This window comes from Gordionus sp. m RMFG-2023, chromosome 1 (genome assembly GCF_954871325.1).
Source record: "Gordionus sp. m RMFG-2023 chromosome 1, tfGorSpeb1-WG-v2, whole genome shotgun sequence".
Classification (NCBI taxonomy): Eukaryota; Metazoa; Nematomorpha; class Gordioida; order Chordodea; family Parachordodidae; genus Gordionus; species Gordionus sp. m RMFG-2023.
In genome coordinates this window covers 79,944,204-79,964,272 of record NC_088775.1, presented here as the reverse complement: position 1 = coordinate 79,964,272, position 20,069 = coordinate 79,944,204, and the positions used below count along the sequence as shown (strand labels likewise).

The 20,069-nt window shown below is 26.4% G+C and overlaps 1 protein-coding gene across 1 annotated transcript; it reads right to left on the bottom strand.

The window, feature by feature from the left end:
• Positions 1–2: 2 nt before the first annotated feature.
• LOC135931723 (uncharacterized) lies at positions 3–14,150 on the bottom strand. The gene is made up of 2 exons (XM_065468998.1): positions 11,847–14,150; positions 3–101 (listed from the first exon to the last, which is right to left on the bottom strand). The coding sequence occupies exon 1, from the start codon at positions 14,125–14,127 to the stop codon at positions 11,866–11,868; it is 2,262 nt and encodes a 753-aa protein (XP_065325070.1). The 5' UTR covers positions 14,128–14,150; the 3' UTR covers positions 3–101; positions 11,847–11,865.
• Positions 14,151–20,069: the final 5,919 nt, after the last annotated feature.

Genomic DNA, 20,069 nt, shown 5'->3' with positions numbered 1-20,069 from the left:
GATTTACTATCACCGGACATTCATTCCCATTTTACTTTAAAATAATGATTAGATCTCAAATATTTGAGCCATAGTCGTAAATATTCCTATCATCGTCTTGTCTTTTTTTAAATAAAATAATTTATAACGGCTTTAAGATAATATAAAATCTATAAATTTATTTTGGTCGCAAAAACTAGTTAGACTTTTTTTTTTAAATAACAAGACATTTAAATTTTATGGTCTTGAAAAATTTTAAGTTTATTTTTTTTTTAAAAAAATGACAAAATTTATTGGCCAATATTAGTTTTTTTTCAAATAAAATAAACAATTATTATGAAAAGTTTATTTTGACCACAATAGTTACCGCAAAATAGGATAAATATTTTTAAAAAATATTATTTCTTCACGCATCTAATTCATTGGTTGGTTGATTTATTTTTGTGGGATCCGCTGAATAGACTTAGAAGAATTTATCGTTTTTTTAAAGTAAATAACCTTGATAATTGAAATATGAAAATATGAAATTATCAACTTAACTTATTTGCCTAGTATTAAAATGTCCCTTTATTTTTGCTATAAAATAATTGGTAATAATTTTAATGTTTTATTGATTTTAAAAATAAAATATAATATAAAAAAGCAAGATATAAAACAATTTCTAAATGTCCGAATTATTCTATGTATTTTTAAGTCAGATTTTTTAATCCTTTTTATTAAAAAAATGGTAGGTTTTAAAGTGGGAAAGGAATTGAATTATATATAAAAACTCCGGTGATTTTATGAGACGGAACGTTATTTTATATAGGAGAATTTTTAAAAAAAAATTTCAATTATTTTAAGATTAACTTATTTTTAAATAGCATTATTTTATTTTACTCTGAACTGACACATTTTTTGTAATATTTTCGCGTCATATATTTAAAAATTTTTTTTTTATATATCAGTAAGCTTTTTACTTTAGTTTAAGTTCATAATTCTTTTTTATTATAATATAATACATAATATGATATTTAATTAATTTCCTCAATCAATTGTATTAAAAAAATAATAAAATTATTAACTAAAAAATTAATGTTTAAACCATAAGTTCTACCTACAACAAAGCATTTCATGTGATTTAGAGGCCTAAAAGAATGTTTCAGCTTCCGCTATTAGCAACTTTGGTGTATTAGTTAGAGATAAATGAAATTAAAAAACAAATTTTTTTATTTCTTCAGATTAAGTCAGGCAGAAATTTATATTGCAAAACATTTTTGTTTTTTAAAAAAAAAACTTGTATAAATAATTTGATTTTTAAAAAAATTAAAATTTTTCACCTAACAGTTAACATTTGTTTTATTTTAAAAATATTAATAAAACAATACACCATAGGTAAATAATCAAGAATTAAAGATTTTTTTTAAGGATTAACACAATTTTTTTTCCTCTCGCTTTCTAGAGGATTGATTTACAATGGAATATATAAAAAACATAAAACCATTTTTCTTCTCAACAATTAGGAAGGAATGGTATTTTATTTATAATATCTTAAAGAATTTGTAATCCTTTAATTGTGATATTTTTTTAAATGACGGATAATATTATTAAATTTCAATCCTCCATCCATCAAATATAATTTTAAAAATACTAAGGCTACTTTAGAGATATATATATATAGTAAATCCCTCCTTATCTTCCTAGGACTCTGCAATTTGGTTCGAAGTCCGTTAGGCGGTCGCTATTCTTAAAAATGATAAATATTTTAGGCTTGGGTAAAAGAAAATGAAATTCGCATACTATTCCCCAAAAAAAGAGAGAAATGTATTCCGTTAGAAATGGCTACAATTCTTTTTTGATATAACTCATTCTTGATAAATAATTTGTTACCTTCGTTCAAACTGTGAATTTTCATTTGAACCTTACCAAACATCTTTAGAGAAATAAAGGTAATAATTGATTCGTTTCTAAAAACTAATATTTTTTATTTAAAAAAAAATGTGAGAATATAAAAAATCTGTATTTTTCTTTTATTAAATATATTTTATTGATTAAAAAAATATTTATTTGTTCATTTTATCATATAAAAAACAAAAATAACATAAAATATTGTATACAAATAGGCACTTGTTCAAATAAAATTATTTCTAAAATTAGTTTTTGTGCTTCATCAAATTAGTTAAGAATTTACTACTAATTAATTAGTTTGTTCCATGCGCTTTTTAAACGAAAATAGGGGGTAAGGAGTAGAGTGTCCAATTTTTAATGTCGCTTAAAATGTCCCCATAATAAATTTTGTGCCTTAACATCATTGAAATGAACTCACTCAAATTAATTCATTTAGAAGAACATGATTCCGAAATTTATTTCTCGAAAAATTCGTTACTACAATTTGAAAACGTACGTTAAAACAACGAAAATCGTGACCAATTTAGTGAACCTAGGACAAGATATAAAAAAATAAAAATTAACATTTTGTTCCAGACTTATTTATAATCACTTAATAATTTTTTATCTGGAATCTACTCCTTTCCGACGGTGACGTCTTGATATCTGCCACCCCTTCAACTTTAATAATAATTCCAAGGTTCTACCGCCCCCACCCCTCAAATTAGAAGTCTCTAATACGAGCCCTAAAAGGCATACGAAAATCAAATAAAAAATTACTTGATAATTCTAAATAAATAATAACCCATTTTGTTCCCTACAAGATATAAAAAATAATTATAATTTTAGAGGGGCCTACGCAAAGGTGGGGGAAGGAAGGGGGGTAATCAAATATTTTTTTATAATTATCCTAGGTGTTATTTAAGAATATGTTGCAGAAATTTATTAGTTATTCAGAGTGACTATAAGATATTTACAATTTCTAACACAAATTCAAATATGAATGAATGATAAAAATTATATATAATCGACGTATGAGTTACTATAAAATAAATGTCGCTAGAAATAGCTTTATAAAAAAAAAAATTTTTAAAGCATTAAAATTGATATATAAATTTAAATTTACTTTTTAAAAAAATGTTGGAAATAAAGATTAACGCAGAAAAATATTCTTAAGATTTATCGCATGTCCTTAAAAAGTATTAATGAAAAAAAATAAAGTAAATGGTAAAAAATATAATTTAAGAAACATATTATTATAAATTTATAATATTAAATTTGTCCATTCCCTTTAATATATATTGAGAATAACTTACCCATTCACTCCATTTTCAGAGGGATTTGAACAGATTTTTAAAAACGGCGAGCCCAATATTTTTCCAGAAAAAATATTATGCGAACCTGAAAATTTTGCTGAGATGGCTCAAAGGCTTGAACATTTATTAGCAAAATCTCAAGGCAGGCAATAATTTCTGGGTAAAATATTGAGTCCGCCGTTTTTAAAAATCAGCTCAAATCGAAATACTTAACATACTACTTCTCGCGGTTTTTATTCTTGTTAAAGAATAAAATGCTCTTTAATTGGTAAAAAAAAATCTAATGGCTAGATTTGCTCAAATTTATCATAATTTTAATGTTAGGAAAATAGTCTAAAATGTATTTGAAATTTTGCAAAGCATCTATACCATTTTTTGGAACATTTTTAACAATATTTAATCTTTAATACCATGGTTTGCATTCAGCTAGTAATGCATCTTGGAATAATTTAACATCCTCACAAAGGATTTCTGCCAAATATCTAATTTTTATCTTTATCTAGATTCGATATAGATTCCAAAAGATTCTACGTAATAATATTTCTAGATTTGTAAGTGATGCATGATTAATTAAGAACCCTTCATTCATTTGAGATATAAAATTATCCTAGAGGGAATAAAGAGATTATAGTATTCTTTGACTGACCCTATATTAATATTAAAACGATGGGTTTGCCGCTCCAAGTCGAGATAGACAAATATTAGATTCATAGCGCTCTGATTTTGACTCAACGACACCCTAATTTCCTTAATTTCTAATATAATGCTTTCAGCTATTCTCATATCCTCAATCCAATCGATGGCATTTTTTAAAAAATATTTCATATTAGTTTTGCAATGAAAAATTTTCTGATGATTTGGTGTGGAAGAAATGGTAGACAAATATAACGCCAAGGAATTTGAAATCGATATCAATTCATGGAATAAATTAGCCTGAATGTGATAAATATAAATTGGAATATGTATGCTATAACAGGTGAGAATGATTATTATAAAATATAAATTAATAGCCGGCATCTGAATTTTTTAACTTCGAGGGAAGGGAGGGTTTACCGCGCTCGGGGAGGGAAAAGCAATACTGGGGAGTGCGCACCTAAATGGGGGATCTGTTACTGGAACTAAAAGATTTATAATTTTCGCAATAAATCAAATGTTTATGTAATAATAATATTTAAAATTCAAAACCCATACTTTGGCCATTTTATAAATTCTTAGGCGTGAAAATTATTCATGTGAATCACTGAAAACTCTCTAGACTCATTTTTAAAATTTAATTTAAGGGTTGTAAACATAGTATTTTTTTTCAAATAGAGTATAAATTTATAATGAAGATTAATATTAAAAACCTTTATAGGATATTTTTGTTTGGTAGTAAATACTTTTATTCCCAATTAAAAAAAAACTCCAGATAGCATGCAATATCGTAAAAAAAATATTTAAAAAATGGTATATGTAATATGTATGTATTAAAAACATAAAAAAACACAATACCATACTAAAATATATAATTAGCAATTAAACATAAAATATCTTTAATTTATTGGGCAAAACTCCTTTTTATAAAAAAAACTAAATTATTGTACTGACTCTCATTACTTTCAATTTAGTATGTAAGCTCACTACATGATTACAGAATTTGAAAAGGTTATCTCTAAACGTAAAAATAATATATTGATCTATAAAATTTTTCTATGAATCCATGATGTAAAAAAACATTATCAACCATTAGAATTTAGTGCCCTAAAAAAATCCCCCACTTACAAGAGCCCTAGTCACCTTTTATAACTTGTCCTTAACTATTTAGATCTCGATTAACATAGATATTTTGTTAATAATAATATAAACAAATCCCAATAAATATATAGATTACAGTAAAACCTCTACAAGATTTACATTTAACAGCCGTTTTTTATGGCGACAATTAGTAAATGGTCATTAAATATGATCTAGATGATTTGTTGAGACCAATAAAAATGGTATTTTAATTGAGATTGACTTGTAAGCAACACCATGGTTACTCTGTTCAAGAGTAGTTAAAATATTTTTATATAACGAACATATTTAATAGAAATAATGATTATATATGGAATTTTTTATGGCATATACTATGTGTTTGATGAAGAATAAATCCATTGTATAAATTCCATTTATTTGGAAGTAAGCTATAATAAAAAATAATAATTGAATATTATTCTGTACTTTTATTTAAAATTAATATTTTTTTGATCAATTTTTTCACGATGTTTCCCATCATGTAAGAATAAATAGGTTATGTAATTGGATATTTTAATTTTCCGTGCATCAATTTCGATCATTGAATTAAGATTTGAATTACAGTATATAAGAGAATATTTAAGCTTTTTATTTTTTTAAAAAAAGCCAATAAAAAAAATATAAGTTTAATAATACTTTATTCGAAATTATGTTCTAAAATGGAATAAAAATTTGTTGTCCAAAAAAAAATCGATAATTATTTCATTAAAATTAAAGACAAAAAATTGTTTTTTTGGACTGTTTTGAATAATTCAATGTAGGTAGATATTTAGAGAAAATTCAGGGTCCTCTAATACGGGGTGGGGTACAAATTAATATCGTCATTAAAATAGTTGGTATCTTATGGGGAGGGGGGGCACCATTTTGGTCAACATATAGTCAATATCAATTTTAAGATTTAATTGGGGGGGGGGGAGCTCCGCGTCATCGATTAGGGGTAGGGTGAAAGGTCTAGAGGACATACATTGAAAAAAGGGTAGCAAAAAAGTTTAATTTAAAAAAAAAATAGTTTATGAAATGAAGTTTATTTAGTTGCATAAATAATTTGCTTTTCATAGGGGAAAGTCCTCAGATTAGGCAAAACAATCAGGTATCTAAAAATAAATTCTCCCTCGTTTGTTCCTCGGATCAACGATCTATGAAATTTTGATCTAAAAGATGATGTCACAAATGTGGATCTCTTTCACATATAAGTTTTAGCAAAAATTATTTGCGAGAGAAAAATAGGAGGATTCAACCCAGATTTCTCATAACGGTAAAACCAATGAAAAGCAGAATTTAAAAATTAAAAACAAGTGATAGTATTTAACTTAGAGTTCTGCAAATCACTGCTCGAGCCCGGCCTGGCCCAAAACAAGGCCCGAGCGGTTTCGAGCAGGTCTATATAAAGATATTTGAGTCGAGCTGGGTCGATCCTAATAATATTTAAAATTTTGGCGGCCGGCGCGCTTAATATTTTAAATATAACATCATTCAATTTTATGAAATAAATTGATATATTTTAAAATTTTTGAAACAAGGCACCAATATTATAAATTTGTATAATATTATTTTTACAATTAAAAATATATTCAAATTTTTTTAAGAATTTTCAAAATTCGGGCCGAGCCGTATATACAAATAATTTTTATTTTAGATTCGGGATAAATATATATAAATAATTTGTTCGGGATCGGGCCCGGACAAATTTCTTTCAAAAAATTTCGGATCGGGCTTGAGAAATTAGGCCAAATGTAGATCATTTATTTAACTATTTATAAAAATAATTATAATATTAATAATAACAAGCCACACTTATATATAAATAAATGTTGAAATTCATATCAAATTATATTTTTTTAAACTCTGGGAAAAAAACGTTTAAATCCTTAACAAGATTCAATGTTTTACCTCAGATTTCCACCAATACGATACAGGTTTAGAATTTTTTGACATTTAATTCAAATCCTAACCCATATATCACCAAACCTTGATATTTTAACCCTTTATGTCACTCTAATCTTTTAATCAAACCTAATATCTTCCTTTAATTTTACCCTAATCTACATTTCTAACCTTGCTTTCTATTTATGGTCTGTGTCCACAATATATTTATTAAATTTTTCGAATTCATTTAATAGATTTATCGTATTATATCGCTTTCCGACGAATCTTGATCCAAAGATAAAGTTTTTAATTGACTACAATTTTCTTCTAGCTCACTTTCAGGCGCATTTACCAATGCAAGTATATCGAATAAAACCCCAAAATGATCCTTGAAAAGCTTTAACTGCTGATAACGTTTTTTATTCAAACAAAATCCTCGTTTTATAGAGTAATATGTTAAACCATGGTGAAATCAGAAAAAAGAATATGTTCGCTGAACAACGCCAAAAAGTACTTATAGAACTAGTGATAATTGCACCATATCACCAAATAGCTAATGCGATGAAACCGTAAACATAAAAAACGATCTTCAATTTATTTGGTATTCGCTTGAAACCCCCTCTCTCGCACTTGATCTAATATCGTAACGCATTTTCCACCTCCACGACAATTCTTCTTTTTCTATTTCTAATCCTAATTTTTTTGAATAATGGCAAACCTTTATCAAGGCCTGGCCAATATCGATTTTAGGAAAGACAACAAGTCACTTATTAATTTCAACGGATTGTTGCTAAGTTTTACATATCGTATAACTAAGGTTAATTGTTTCCTGTGGCTTATGTAGGGTGTTCAATCAAATATAAAAATATATTACGTTTTTAATAATATCAACAATTTTTTCCACTATCTCCAATCATGTTAATAATTTTTTTTAAATCGACTTCCATGGTATAATGATCATGAATTTTCTTATTCGTAATTGGGTGAATGTGGTTAGCTAAGATCATATCAATTTAGAACCTATATTTATTTTGAAGGTCTCGATTATGCTTCTTCGAAAATGTAAATTTTCTTGCTCCTAAAAAATAAATGACTGAGATAATTCAATCCAAAACCACATGCCATTACTTTTTATTATCCCCAACTAGATGTTAATGCTCACAGTGGTTTGATTTTTGCTAATGCGATTTAGCTCATCAGCGCAGACTATCAACGTAGAGAATTCATAATTTTTCTAATGCAAAGAGTTTATTACAAAAACAATAAATTGCGTCGTTCCTTATCCAGTGTATCTCCCAACAACGATAAACTAATGGAACGAAGTAAAATTTAATTTTTAGTGAAAAAATTAAAATTCTCAATAAGTTGTGGACCTTTTCTTCTAAAAAGGTTGTCAAATTTTCAGTTATCCATAGTGATAATTCACCTACATTGTCTCAGTGTATTTTCAAATCTTTAAAGAAAATTATTGATTGCTATGATGTACTCTGTTATGGTTTTGAGAAATAGAAATGTGAACCAGCTGTTCTGCGGGATCATCAAAATTGGTCATAGGAATATTAATGTGGTCTCGATAGCGAGTATTTCTCGCATTTATGATATGATGTAGTTTTTTTAAAGTGTCTTAAATGGGCATCATTTTTGAGGAGTAATAAATTTAGCTTCTAGTTTCTTTCTTTTTCTTTTCTCAGCATCTAAATAAAATTTTTTCCATTAGCGAACTTTTAATGAATTAATTGATTATATAGCGCGTCCTAACAATTCAATTCACTAAAACATAATTTTCTATTAATCTAATTTGTCATTTTTTTAAGGGTTTAATACTAGTATATAATATATATTAAATTAAAAATATATATTAAATTAAACTTCTAATAAGTGAATATAAATCTTAATTAAAATAATAACTTTATTTAGATGCGGGTAATTTTAAGTATACCCACCCAAATATGGTGCAAATATTTTTTCTTATCTTAAAGGCAGACTAATCATCATAATATCCAAAAGTTATTCCAGTAGTTTTAAGGTTAATTTCAATAAAAATATTAAATGATGAAAAAAAATTTTCTTAAATGAAAAAGATAAATTTGTTGTTTACTAAAAAAATCTTATTTTGGAGGTAGCCCTCTGCAGCTGCCCCACTCGTTCCCCCATTTGCACGTGCCTGACAGCAAAATTAGATGTAAACAATTAATTTTTTCTTACCTAATTGTTTATATTTTTTCCTATGTAAGGCAATAAACATAAAGTTATACTAAGCAACTCTTAATTTTTCGAAGAATAACAAATTTTGGATAATAAATTAAAATCCTTTTTAATAATAATAATTTTTTTTCTAAGCAAGGCAAGAAATATATCGAAAACAAAAGTAATTATTTTTCAAATAATCGAAATAATTTTTGATTTACAAAATTAATTTATAGTATTATATATCAACAGTATTTATTTTTATATGTAACAGATTGTCTCAATCGAATACTCCATTAAAAGGTTGGCATAGTGTTTAGTGTCAATGATATAAAACTTTAGGAAAGTTGGCTTGAGAATAAATAGCATTCAAAACTAACAAAAAAAAGACAATTCAAAAATGGTCAACAAATTACTATTTATTGATTCAAATTTTTTTTATTTTATTTTTTTGGGAGGGGAAGGGGAGGGGGGGGGGGGTGTAGGGGGGTCGAAGTAATTTAAAAACGCTTTATATAGCTTTAAAATTGTACTATTATAACAGCAAAAAAATTAAAAATATTTATCTTTCACCAATCTAAGTAAATTTTGCAACTGGAGGCAGAGTTATGGTGAAAAGGAGAAAGAGATTATTATAAAGATTTCGATTAGGAAAAGATCATAAATATTTATAGTTCAAGATAGTTGCCTTAATAGATAGAACCCTGTCCAAATTCTATTAAGATTTTAAAAAATAAAAATTATTTAGCATAATATAAATTTATATAATTATAGGTTTCATATACAAGATATATTTACAAGGCAAAAATGCCTACCAATTTTTAGAATTATATTGGTTGCTACTCGAATATTATTGAATAGAACTAATTTTTATGATAAGAAGTTATGTTATTTAGATTCATGTACACTTGTATAAAACTCATCCGATAAAATATAATAGGGGGCATATACAGGATCCCCTCCCCGAATTAGCTTTCCTTAGTACAGGAAATACACAAAACTAGATAGGGAAAGGCTAAATGGAAAGTTTCTCATAAAATATATAGTCACAAAGTGCCAAATACCAAAATGATCCTATTGTTTTAAAAATTGCACTATTTTGATATTATATATATTATATATTATAGATATTTTTACACCCATGAATGGCAAAAGATGCAGATACTGTTTATACTTCCTATTTGAGACGTTTTTTGCGGGCGAATTTTTTTTAAAGGAATTTAAACTAAAATAAATTAATTTGAAAAAAATAATAATTTTTATGGGTTGATAAAAATCTTATCAATCAAAAAAGGAAAATTCCTATTCAAAAAAGGAAAATCGTTAATTTTTAAAAAATAAATATAATTATTTTTCTTTAATTTTTTGTAATTTGTAATTTTCTTTCTTAATTTTTTTTAAAATTTTTTGCGATCTCTTTAATTTTATATCATCTTTAACCATGTTTTTATCATCTTTTACTATTCTTAATTTTTCATTTAATTAATCTTTTTTACCTTATTACCCATACAATATTTTTTTTTTAAATTCTTCGTTTTTATGGTCAATTCTACTTTTTTTGTCATTTTTAATCAATCTTCACCCTTTTTTTAATCTCAAAATCATTACAATTGCAGGAAATAAGAGCGTTGTTTTCGAACAGGATCTGCTCACTCTCAATAAACGTCAAGAAATCACTTTAAACTTCTATCTAGGTTCGAATCCGTTAAATATGACAAGTCATGTATTATAAATAGACATATATAAATTTAAATAAATCAGCTGTTACAACGGCATTTTCTATTAGTTAGAACCAATCAAATATTAGATAATATCATAATATGGCCTTGATTCAAATGGTATATAATAAATACCTAGACTGAATTTAGTCATTTAAAGTGTGTTGGCACCTTCAAACATAAACCAAATATCATATGGAAAATTAAAATGGCGTGCTACGTGGTCACCAGCTGATTTAAATTCAACGACACTTTTAAAAAGCATTTTAATGAATAAATCATCAGTAAGATAAAATAGTGATAAAAAAAATACTGTTATTAAAATAAACATTTAGGCAGCTATTCTTTTAGGCATAAAGTTTTCTTAATTATTTCTTCTATTGGCAGTGTCCAAAATATCAAAACATTTCACAAACTTTCGAAACTTAAGAAAATAAATAAGCTTTTTAATGATAAAAATAAAAAACCTGTCCAAAACATAATTCTAGAAAATTTTATAAATTTCAAAAAATTTTAACATAAGGATTTCATTCAAATTTTAAAATTTTGAAGCTTTTCAAATTTAAAAAAAAAGGATTTTTGACATATAACCTTTAGAAGAATGCTTTCTTTTATATTCATATTTTATTTTTAAAAAAAGGATCACAAGATGTAAAAGAAACCTATTATATTATCTCATGATTACATAATCTTACAATTTAAATATTTTTGTTTAAATTTAATTTCAGGAAATATTTTAACAAAGACATTGTCACAATAAAATAAAAATCAACCTTTTCAAGTGCTAAAAAAAATAGAATATTTGATTATTGGCTTTAATAAATTTTTTTAAAGGGGAAGTTAATTATAAAATATTTGAAAATTCTAAAATTTATGAATAATATAAATTTATTATTCGTTCAAAAAACATAATTCATATAATTTATTATTCGTATTTATAAATTTTGCAATTATCGAATAATTCTCGATAGGTTTATTATATATAAATGAAAACTATATTTGCTTCATCTTATTTAATTCTTTTTGGGTAAGAGTAAAGTATAATGTTAGCCTTTTAAGTAATGAATAATACCTATTGAAAAATAACAAAAACTTGCACTTGTTTATGAAAAAAAATCAGATTTATTATAATTCCGTTAACTTTTTTTAAGCACCATGATTTATATTATCATAAAATAATCCATGTAAAAATTGAACGTTTGATTCCATAGCTTTTGAATATTGTTGGAATTGTACAAAAGACCAAATATATATTTATTCGTGCCTAGTTGCTCGTAGAAACTTTCCTCACTATTCGCATTGAGCCACGTAGATATGTCTTGATCATTTTTGGTAGGAAAAGGTTCGAATGTAAAACGGGAATTCAGTCTTTTTAGCGATAACTTGGAGTAGGCCATCAGAGACCCCGTTATATGTATGTCATCGATCCAAAAATACTTAAGATTTGGAGCGTTGAACATTAGCTTGTAGGCAACGTTAGTTGGTAGCAAGATCGCCCCACCAGAGCAATATGGAGGATAGGTGTTGTTGACATAATCACTTTCACTCATATACCATTTGGAAGACTGATCACGTAGAACTGGCATTTCAGTCCATACATTGCATAGCAGCATATTGGTGAAAGGGTTTGTATCTAAAGTTTCGTAGGCCGCTGCTAAACCCTTGCATATAGATTGCGCAAATGTGTTATTATTTAATAAGGAGACTTTATCATAATGTGAATTTTTATCTACAGGTAGAGTTCGTTTGGGAATGGTGAAAGAAGTTAGTAGATCACTAATCCATTCTTTATCTTCTTTTTGTACACTACTGATCATATCTGTTTTTGTTACAGTTGTATTCGATGACAATGAGTTCAAGAATAGCCTATTCAATAAAAGATTAATATCGGTAACATCTAGAGGTGTCGTTTTTAGGTTTTGTTCATAATCGTCATAGACGTTTTTTAAATGTGTTGCTTTATTAATCAGTATATAAAGCTTAAATATATCTACATAAACATCGTCGTCTATCTTTAAAATGTAATCGGCCTTGGGACATCTACTCACTATCCACTTAAATCCCATGATCATTTTGTAAGTTAAATTTTGATAGGAGTCGACAAAATTTCCTTGAACGATATCTCTATATTTACGCGCTTCTATTTTAAGCCTTTTTTGTGTAAAACTGGTTGATTGTTGATATGTAGTGAAGTTAAATCGAGGTTCCGTAGTTCTTGAGGTACGGGCTATGGTACTAGAATTATGCGACACTGGAAAAGGTTTTAGGGATGTCATTCTCATGTTAAACAACCTTTCTTCCTCTTTGACTTCCATAGCATTTAAAGCTGTTAGAAAAACTAGCCTTATGTTCATTTCTTCAAATTTCATTTCCCCCCTCAAAGTCTTATATATAGAATCTATTAAGCGTCCTTTATATTCACCGTTTGCTAGATAAGGTGATGGTTTAGCAGGTTCTTTATTTTTCAATTTATTAATATAGTTCACGGATCCCCACGATTTCCGAATAGACATACGATTTTCGAAATTAGAAGGAGCGGTATGAATTAATACGATTAGATTTATAGGTTTCGTCTTCTTTTTAACTTTGAATCGAACCGATTGAGTCTTTGCGCTATTATTAGAAGTGCTCGAATCAACCGCAGCCTTAGAATTTGAAGTCTGTATCTCATTAGAAAGAAAGGCAATCATTTTTGCTAATCTATTATTTGATAATAAATTCTGCGTACCTTTGATCTCCACACTATTGGAAGCCCGTGTCAGAATAGGTATTATATGTGTATCTTTATTATTTTGAGGACAGTCTAAATAGTTCAAATACTCTTTGTCCTCGCACTCGGGATAACTTATGTCAATTTTATATTGGAAATTGGGCAAATCGATGACGGGGAATTTTCTGGCTATCATTTTGTAAAATATTCCGCTATAAGGTTCACCAGAATTGTTTCGGAAATGACGCCATAAAAAATTACTGGCATATTGAGCATTTAATTTGATATAGGGATTCGAATTTGAAATATGGAATTCATTATGGGAGCTTGTTGAATGAAGGCATGCTTGAATCAGCTGTGGTGATAGGACTTGATTCAAAATGCTGTGAGATTCTATCCATGTTACCCCTCCAGTGTCATCGAATGATTTTAGCGATTCACTGCTCGAGCCTTTTAGTGAGTTATCATTTTTCTTACGATCGTAAACAATGTTTTTCCTAAAATCGAAAGCGTTCTTAACTTTATTCCATACGTGTTTTTTGTAGAATCTTGGGTAGGATGTCCAGGAATTTGTTCTGGTACTGGGTGCCATATTCCAATTTGAATCATACATCAGAAAAAGGAAAGTCAACAATATTAATGAGCAATAGGCTATATATCTATTTTTCTTTTTAATTAAGACCGCGAAGAAAATTTTGGCATTGGATACCATAATTTATTATCACATTGTTATTTATTTATCTTGGAAATTACTTTTATCACGGTTTTAAAAAATATAATTTAAAATGTTTTTTTTGGTCTCATATTATTTTTTTTTATAAAAAACAAACATTTAAATTTAATGGTCTTGAAAAAATTCAAACTTAAAAAATATGGCAAAGCATTTAGTCCATATCTTGGTTCTACTTATTTTAGATGCTTATTTTTGCTTAGCCTAGGTACAGCTTTTGAACTAGGACACCTTATTTTGGTATTTTTAAGTGTTTGGTTTTAATTTTTTTCTTTGTTTTTTTTAGTTTTTATCGATTTTTTTTTCCATCCTACTTTTTAGGCTGTTTATAGCCGACTAAAAGATGGCTGATAATCAGAGACCTTAATAAGCTGGGTATACCCCCAAAATGGGCCTAATATTTTAATTTTTTATAAGCTTAGCCCTAAACCTTTTCCTTTAAAGCTTATTTTAAAAAGTTGTTTACTTAAAAAAATATTACAGTTTTTTTTTCTTATAAAGAATAAAAGCAAAATGTCTAATTATACTGAAATATTGTTATTCATTAAATACAATATATTAAATTTTATATATAGGCTTGGGCTGAGCTTGGGGAATTTGTTTGAACCTTATCATGGGCGTGGACTGGGCTTGATAATTTTTTAATATTAAATATGGGCCGGGCCAGGCCTGAGCCTAAATGTTTTTAATGTGGGCCTGGGCCGGGCCTGATCAAAGAATTAAACCCGTAACGCACTCTCCAAATGATTTAAAAAATTTAAATTATGAACCCGGCTCGTCTCAGGTAATAAGTTGAAGGACACATCCTTAGCAATATTTTTTCATTTCATTTTACAAATAAAATAACAATTATTAATGAAAAATTTTTGTTTTGAAAATTAATTTATCCTTTCAATATCAATTGTGATTTTGACCACAACAGTTACCGCTAAATTAGGATATTGTATTATAAATATTGAATTTAAATATGTTTTTTTTTAAAATTTGGATTAAAAATCAATTTAATCTTTTCCTTTCTTTTCTTTAAGATTTTTACAAAAAATATTTGGCACTTTTAGATAAATTTTTGCTCAAAATATTTTTATGGGCTCTTTTCAAAACCATGATTTAATTAATATCCTCTAATTGTATTAAAAAATAATAAAATTATTAACTAAAAAATATAATTTTTAAAGAATAAGTTCATTTATAGTTTAGACTCTAAAAAGTATGTTTCTGCTATAGCAACCTTTGATGCAAGTAATTATCATAATGTTCTATTTATAGCTTAAAAACTGTTAATATATTTTTTTATACCCAAATTCTTCATATATTATTTCAATGCAAGGCAATAAAAGAAAGTAAACAACTATCAATTACCCAAGAATAACAAAAATTTTGAATAATAAAGCAAAGACTTATATTATTTCGCTCAGAATAGAAATTGAAACGTTAAAAAAATTTTTCCCCTTATTTTAAATGTTTAAGTTTTAGAATTTTTTTACTGATTTTCACAGATAATTTTCATAATATGTAAAACGATTTCTGACCGTTTCATATATTTTTTATGAGTATTTCAGTTATATTCCTGATTAATTAGTACTTTTTCTGGACAATTAACTTTTTTATTTGGAGCATTAAAAAGTAATTGTAAGCATTAAGGCCGTGTCCTAGGTCGGCTTAATACTAAATAGCCATAATACATTAAAAAATTTAAAAACAAAATAAAACGAAAAAAACAAAAAACGAGATAAGATACGAAATAGTAATGCCAAACTTTATATTAAATATTTTTTTGATTAATTTTTTTTTCTAACCATGTCAAGAAATATCATGGTCAACTATAATCTTTAAAACAATAACAATAATTTTAGTTTACAATATAATTTATCCCCTTTAGGATTATATATTACCAGAAATATTTGTTCTTATATGCAATCGATTGTCTCTATGTAATGCCCAAAAATTTGGCATGGTGGTCATTAATAATAAATAAAAATGCATAGATATCCCACCCCACCCTACATTACATTTGAAATGTAGGCAAAAAAAAATTAAGATTAATCAGATTCAAAGGCTTTGTCAAGAGGACGAAATTGAATTTAGTTCATAAACATTATAAAAAGCTAAAAATGGCTATAGTCTATATTTTGCTATTTAATTGATTCATATTTTTATTTTTTATGTAAGTATTCAAGTTGTATTATACAACATCATAAAGCCATAAGAAAAATTGATTAATATTCTCCTATAAACAATTATAGTTATGGTAAAAAGAAGAAAAGGACTATGAAGATTATCGATTTGGAAAGATTAATAAAATATTCGCATTTCATTAAAAAAATAGTTCAATAGTGATAATTGTGTCAACATGCAAAATTCTTACCTTTCTATTCAGCGTCTAAATTCTTTCGTAAAATTTTGTCGAAAATAAAAATTACTCAGCATATAAATTAGTATAATTCTAATTCCTATATGGGAAGAGCGGATTTGAGCGATATTATAAGGTCCACTTATATTATATTAATTCAAGGCAAAAATAGGGGTTTCCCAATTTTAGAATTATGAGCAGTCATAAATTCATGAATGTTATGGAATATAATTCTGATGATGGGAAATCATGCTAGATTCCTTTCGCTTGGGCAACGTACATATAAAACTTTTCAGATAAAATATAATGAGCTATTACACAACCCCCTTCCCCAGTTAGCTTTCCTTTACTGATAGGAAAAGGCAAGGTTCAAAATTTCTCATAGCAGTAAAGATATATTCACACGTGTTAAATTCCAAACCAATCTTATTGCTTTAAAAAATTACAATTTTGATATTTCCCATATGTATATTAGATTATTTTTTATAATGGTCAACGATTTGCAACCGTTTAGACAATTTAGGAGTTAGGACGATTTTATTTGTTATAACTTAAAATCTGATGGTCTTTATCCTATTATTTACTCTAACACTCTCCAAAACTCCTTTGGAATTCCTTACTTATCACAATACCAGCACCAATAATTGGATTAATCAGGGACTTTCCCAATGTCTTAGAATTGGAATCAAGAAATAGGTTGTTTATTAGAAATAATAAGTGAGAGGATATTTAAAAAACACTTCTCATTCCATAAATATGATAATTTATGACCCATAAAAACCTGAAGTTGAAAATTAAATTTGTTTTTATTATAAATATAATTTGAATGTTCATAGAAAAGTTATTGCATCAAGGCTATAAGATTATGCAAGACTAACGGTAAATAATTTATGGAATGCTTATTTTCAAATATGATTTGAATTTTATATTATTTAAAAGTGGATAAAATATAGTTAAAATAATACTATAAAAGTTCTAAATATATAACTAGTAAGTACAATATAATAATTTAAAAAAAATGAAGGCAGTCAATCATTCATCAAATTCAAACTAATCATAGCCTATTTCTAGTTTGATCAATCGTAGTAGCTTCTGTTTAGTGTTTGATGTTCCAAAGCAGGTAGTTAAGGTAAGGAGCGGTCTAGTGATTGTTATTGTAATAGTAGGGGGTCCATAAGTGGTAATCTTGTCAGGGGGTTTTGCTGTAGTGGCCTTGATTTTGACTCTGATTTTCCTTACGTGAGATTGGATGGTTTTAATGCTTGATTTAGTTTTAACGGGAAGTTGGGTAGTAGGTCAATCGATCCGTATTTTTGAAGCAGCCGAATATAGGTTGTTTGATAACTTTTATGAGTAATGTCAGTATATACGAAACAAATAAACTTTCGTGTTAATTGGGGGGAGGGGGTTTGAATAATTTTATATTAAGTATAGATCTCAGGAAATACAATAATAATGTTTTACAGACCTTTTAATTTAAAAACATTTTATTTACAAATTTTTTATATTTACAAATTTATTTTATATTTGCAAATTTATTTTATTTTCAGCTTATTTAATCAAATATTCTATTCCTTATTTTAATTATTGCATCAATTAAAAACTATCGATAAAAATGTATTCTAAAACACAGAGCTTTAAAATAATTTAAGGTTTAAAAGAACCAAAAAATAATAATATTTGTGGCCAAATTTAGATATTTATACTATTTATAGATTTAGATTAATAAATATCTATTAAACCAATAATAATGCATAATTTTAACAATAACATAACTCTATCATAATAATAGTCCCCCATCTCACAAGTTAAAACATCTTTTCACACATTTTTACTTTTTTCGATTAAAGGTACATGGTTTTATATTTTTAAATCGCTTTAAAAAATAAGGTGTTATTACATAGTGTCATTTAGTGTTGTTAAAAGGCTCGTTTTGAGCCGATTTTTAAAAACGGCTAACTCAATATTTAAGCTAGAAAAATATTGCCTAAGCCTCGAGATTTTGCTAATAAATGTCGAAACCGTTGTTCCTTCTACAAATAAAATCTTCAGGCTTCCATAATATTTTTCTAGATTAAATATTGAGTTAGCCGCTTTTAAAAATCGGCTCAAAACGAGCGGTTGAAAACCACTAGTGCCATTACATGGTGTCATTACATATTAGCTTTTCGTCATTTTATTTCATTTACATTCATTGAGGTTATAAAAACCGGTTCAGTAAAGATAAAACTACTGTTAAGGGTACCAAAGATTTTTTAAACAATTTAGTTGGACTAATATTATTTTTCTAAATCGATAATAAATATCATGGCAGTAAACTAACTAATCACACGGACAAACATTAACACGGTGATTTTAAAGCTTTCAATTTAAAAATAAGATTTAATTTTCTACTGCTTGCTATCTCAAAATGCAAAATTTAAAAATAGGATCAGTTAAACTAATTCAGCGAATGATAGATGACAACAATTTATAAATTATCAATAATTATTTAAATTATAATTTAATTCGTTATGAGTGGAACGAATTGATATCCTTAAGAATAATGTTAAGCAAATCAAATTGTAAAGCTTGATTTTTTTTTAATGAATTATAATTTTAACATAATTTTATATTTATTTTATTACGATAAACAAAAAAATTCGTTATAAAAAAAATATATATTTAAATTCTTAAAATTAAATATATCGTTTTGTGGCTTGTTAATCGGAGGGGGGGGGGGGTTATCATTAATTGAGTATTTTTTATAATGCAATTAATATTTTTAAACTAAAGCTAAAAAAAAAAAATTCATTTAAACAAAATAATTCATAAAAATGACAAACTATGTCATTATTTAATTATAAAAAATGTGTGAAATTAAAAAAAATTTTTATTTTTATTTTTCCTAATTTTATTTGATTATCATATAGAATTGATTTAAATATATAATAGAAGCCAATGAACACTGAACACTTATTTTATATTATTATATAAATTTTTTATAATATCATATTCGTAAGTATAACTTGATTGATCCGACTAGTCCTGATTCTACTAGCCCCTAGCTACTAATATAATTATTACATTCTAAATATATATTTAAACAGATAAATGATGAAACTTTCTGAAATGAGAAAAAAGGGTTTTATTTCATATATTATTTTTATTATTTTATTATTTTTAAACTCTTCATATTTTAATGCCACTTTATATTGTGCTGTAAAAACATTTTGACTTTCACCTAAAAAACACTTTTTTGCATATAGAAATATAAATAGCTGAGGTTTATAAAATATTTTTCTCCTTAAATATACATATTATACAATGCCATTACATAATTAAATTTGAATTTCTAAACAAGTTTGATTTTTAAATAAAATCTGCTAAACCGACAAGCCCCTTGCACCGACTAGCCAAAAATAAAACAAACAGTATAATGCTATATTTTATTATTAATTGAAACTCACTATAAATTTATTCAATTTTATAATTTTTATAGTTTAATAGTAGCTGGAACACAAATTTTTTTCTTGGAGCATGGAAAGATGCAGAAATTTCATTCTATTTTCTTTCCAAAAATTTAAAACATCTG

Coding starts and splice junctions, on each gene's coding strand:
- LOC135931723 (XM_065468998.1), bottom strand. CDS start 14,127: ATGGTATCCAATGCCAAAATTTTCTTCGCGGTCTTAATTAAAAAGAAA.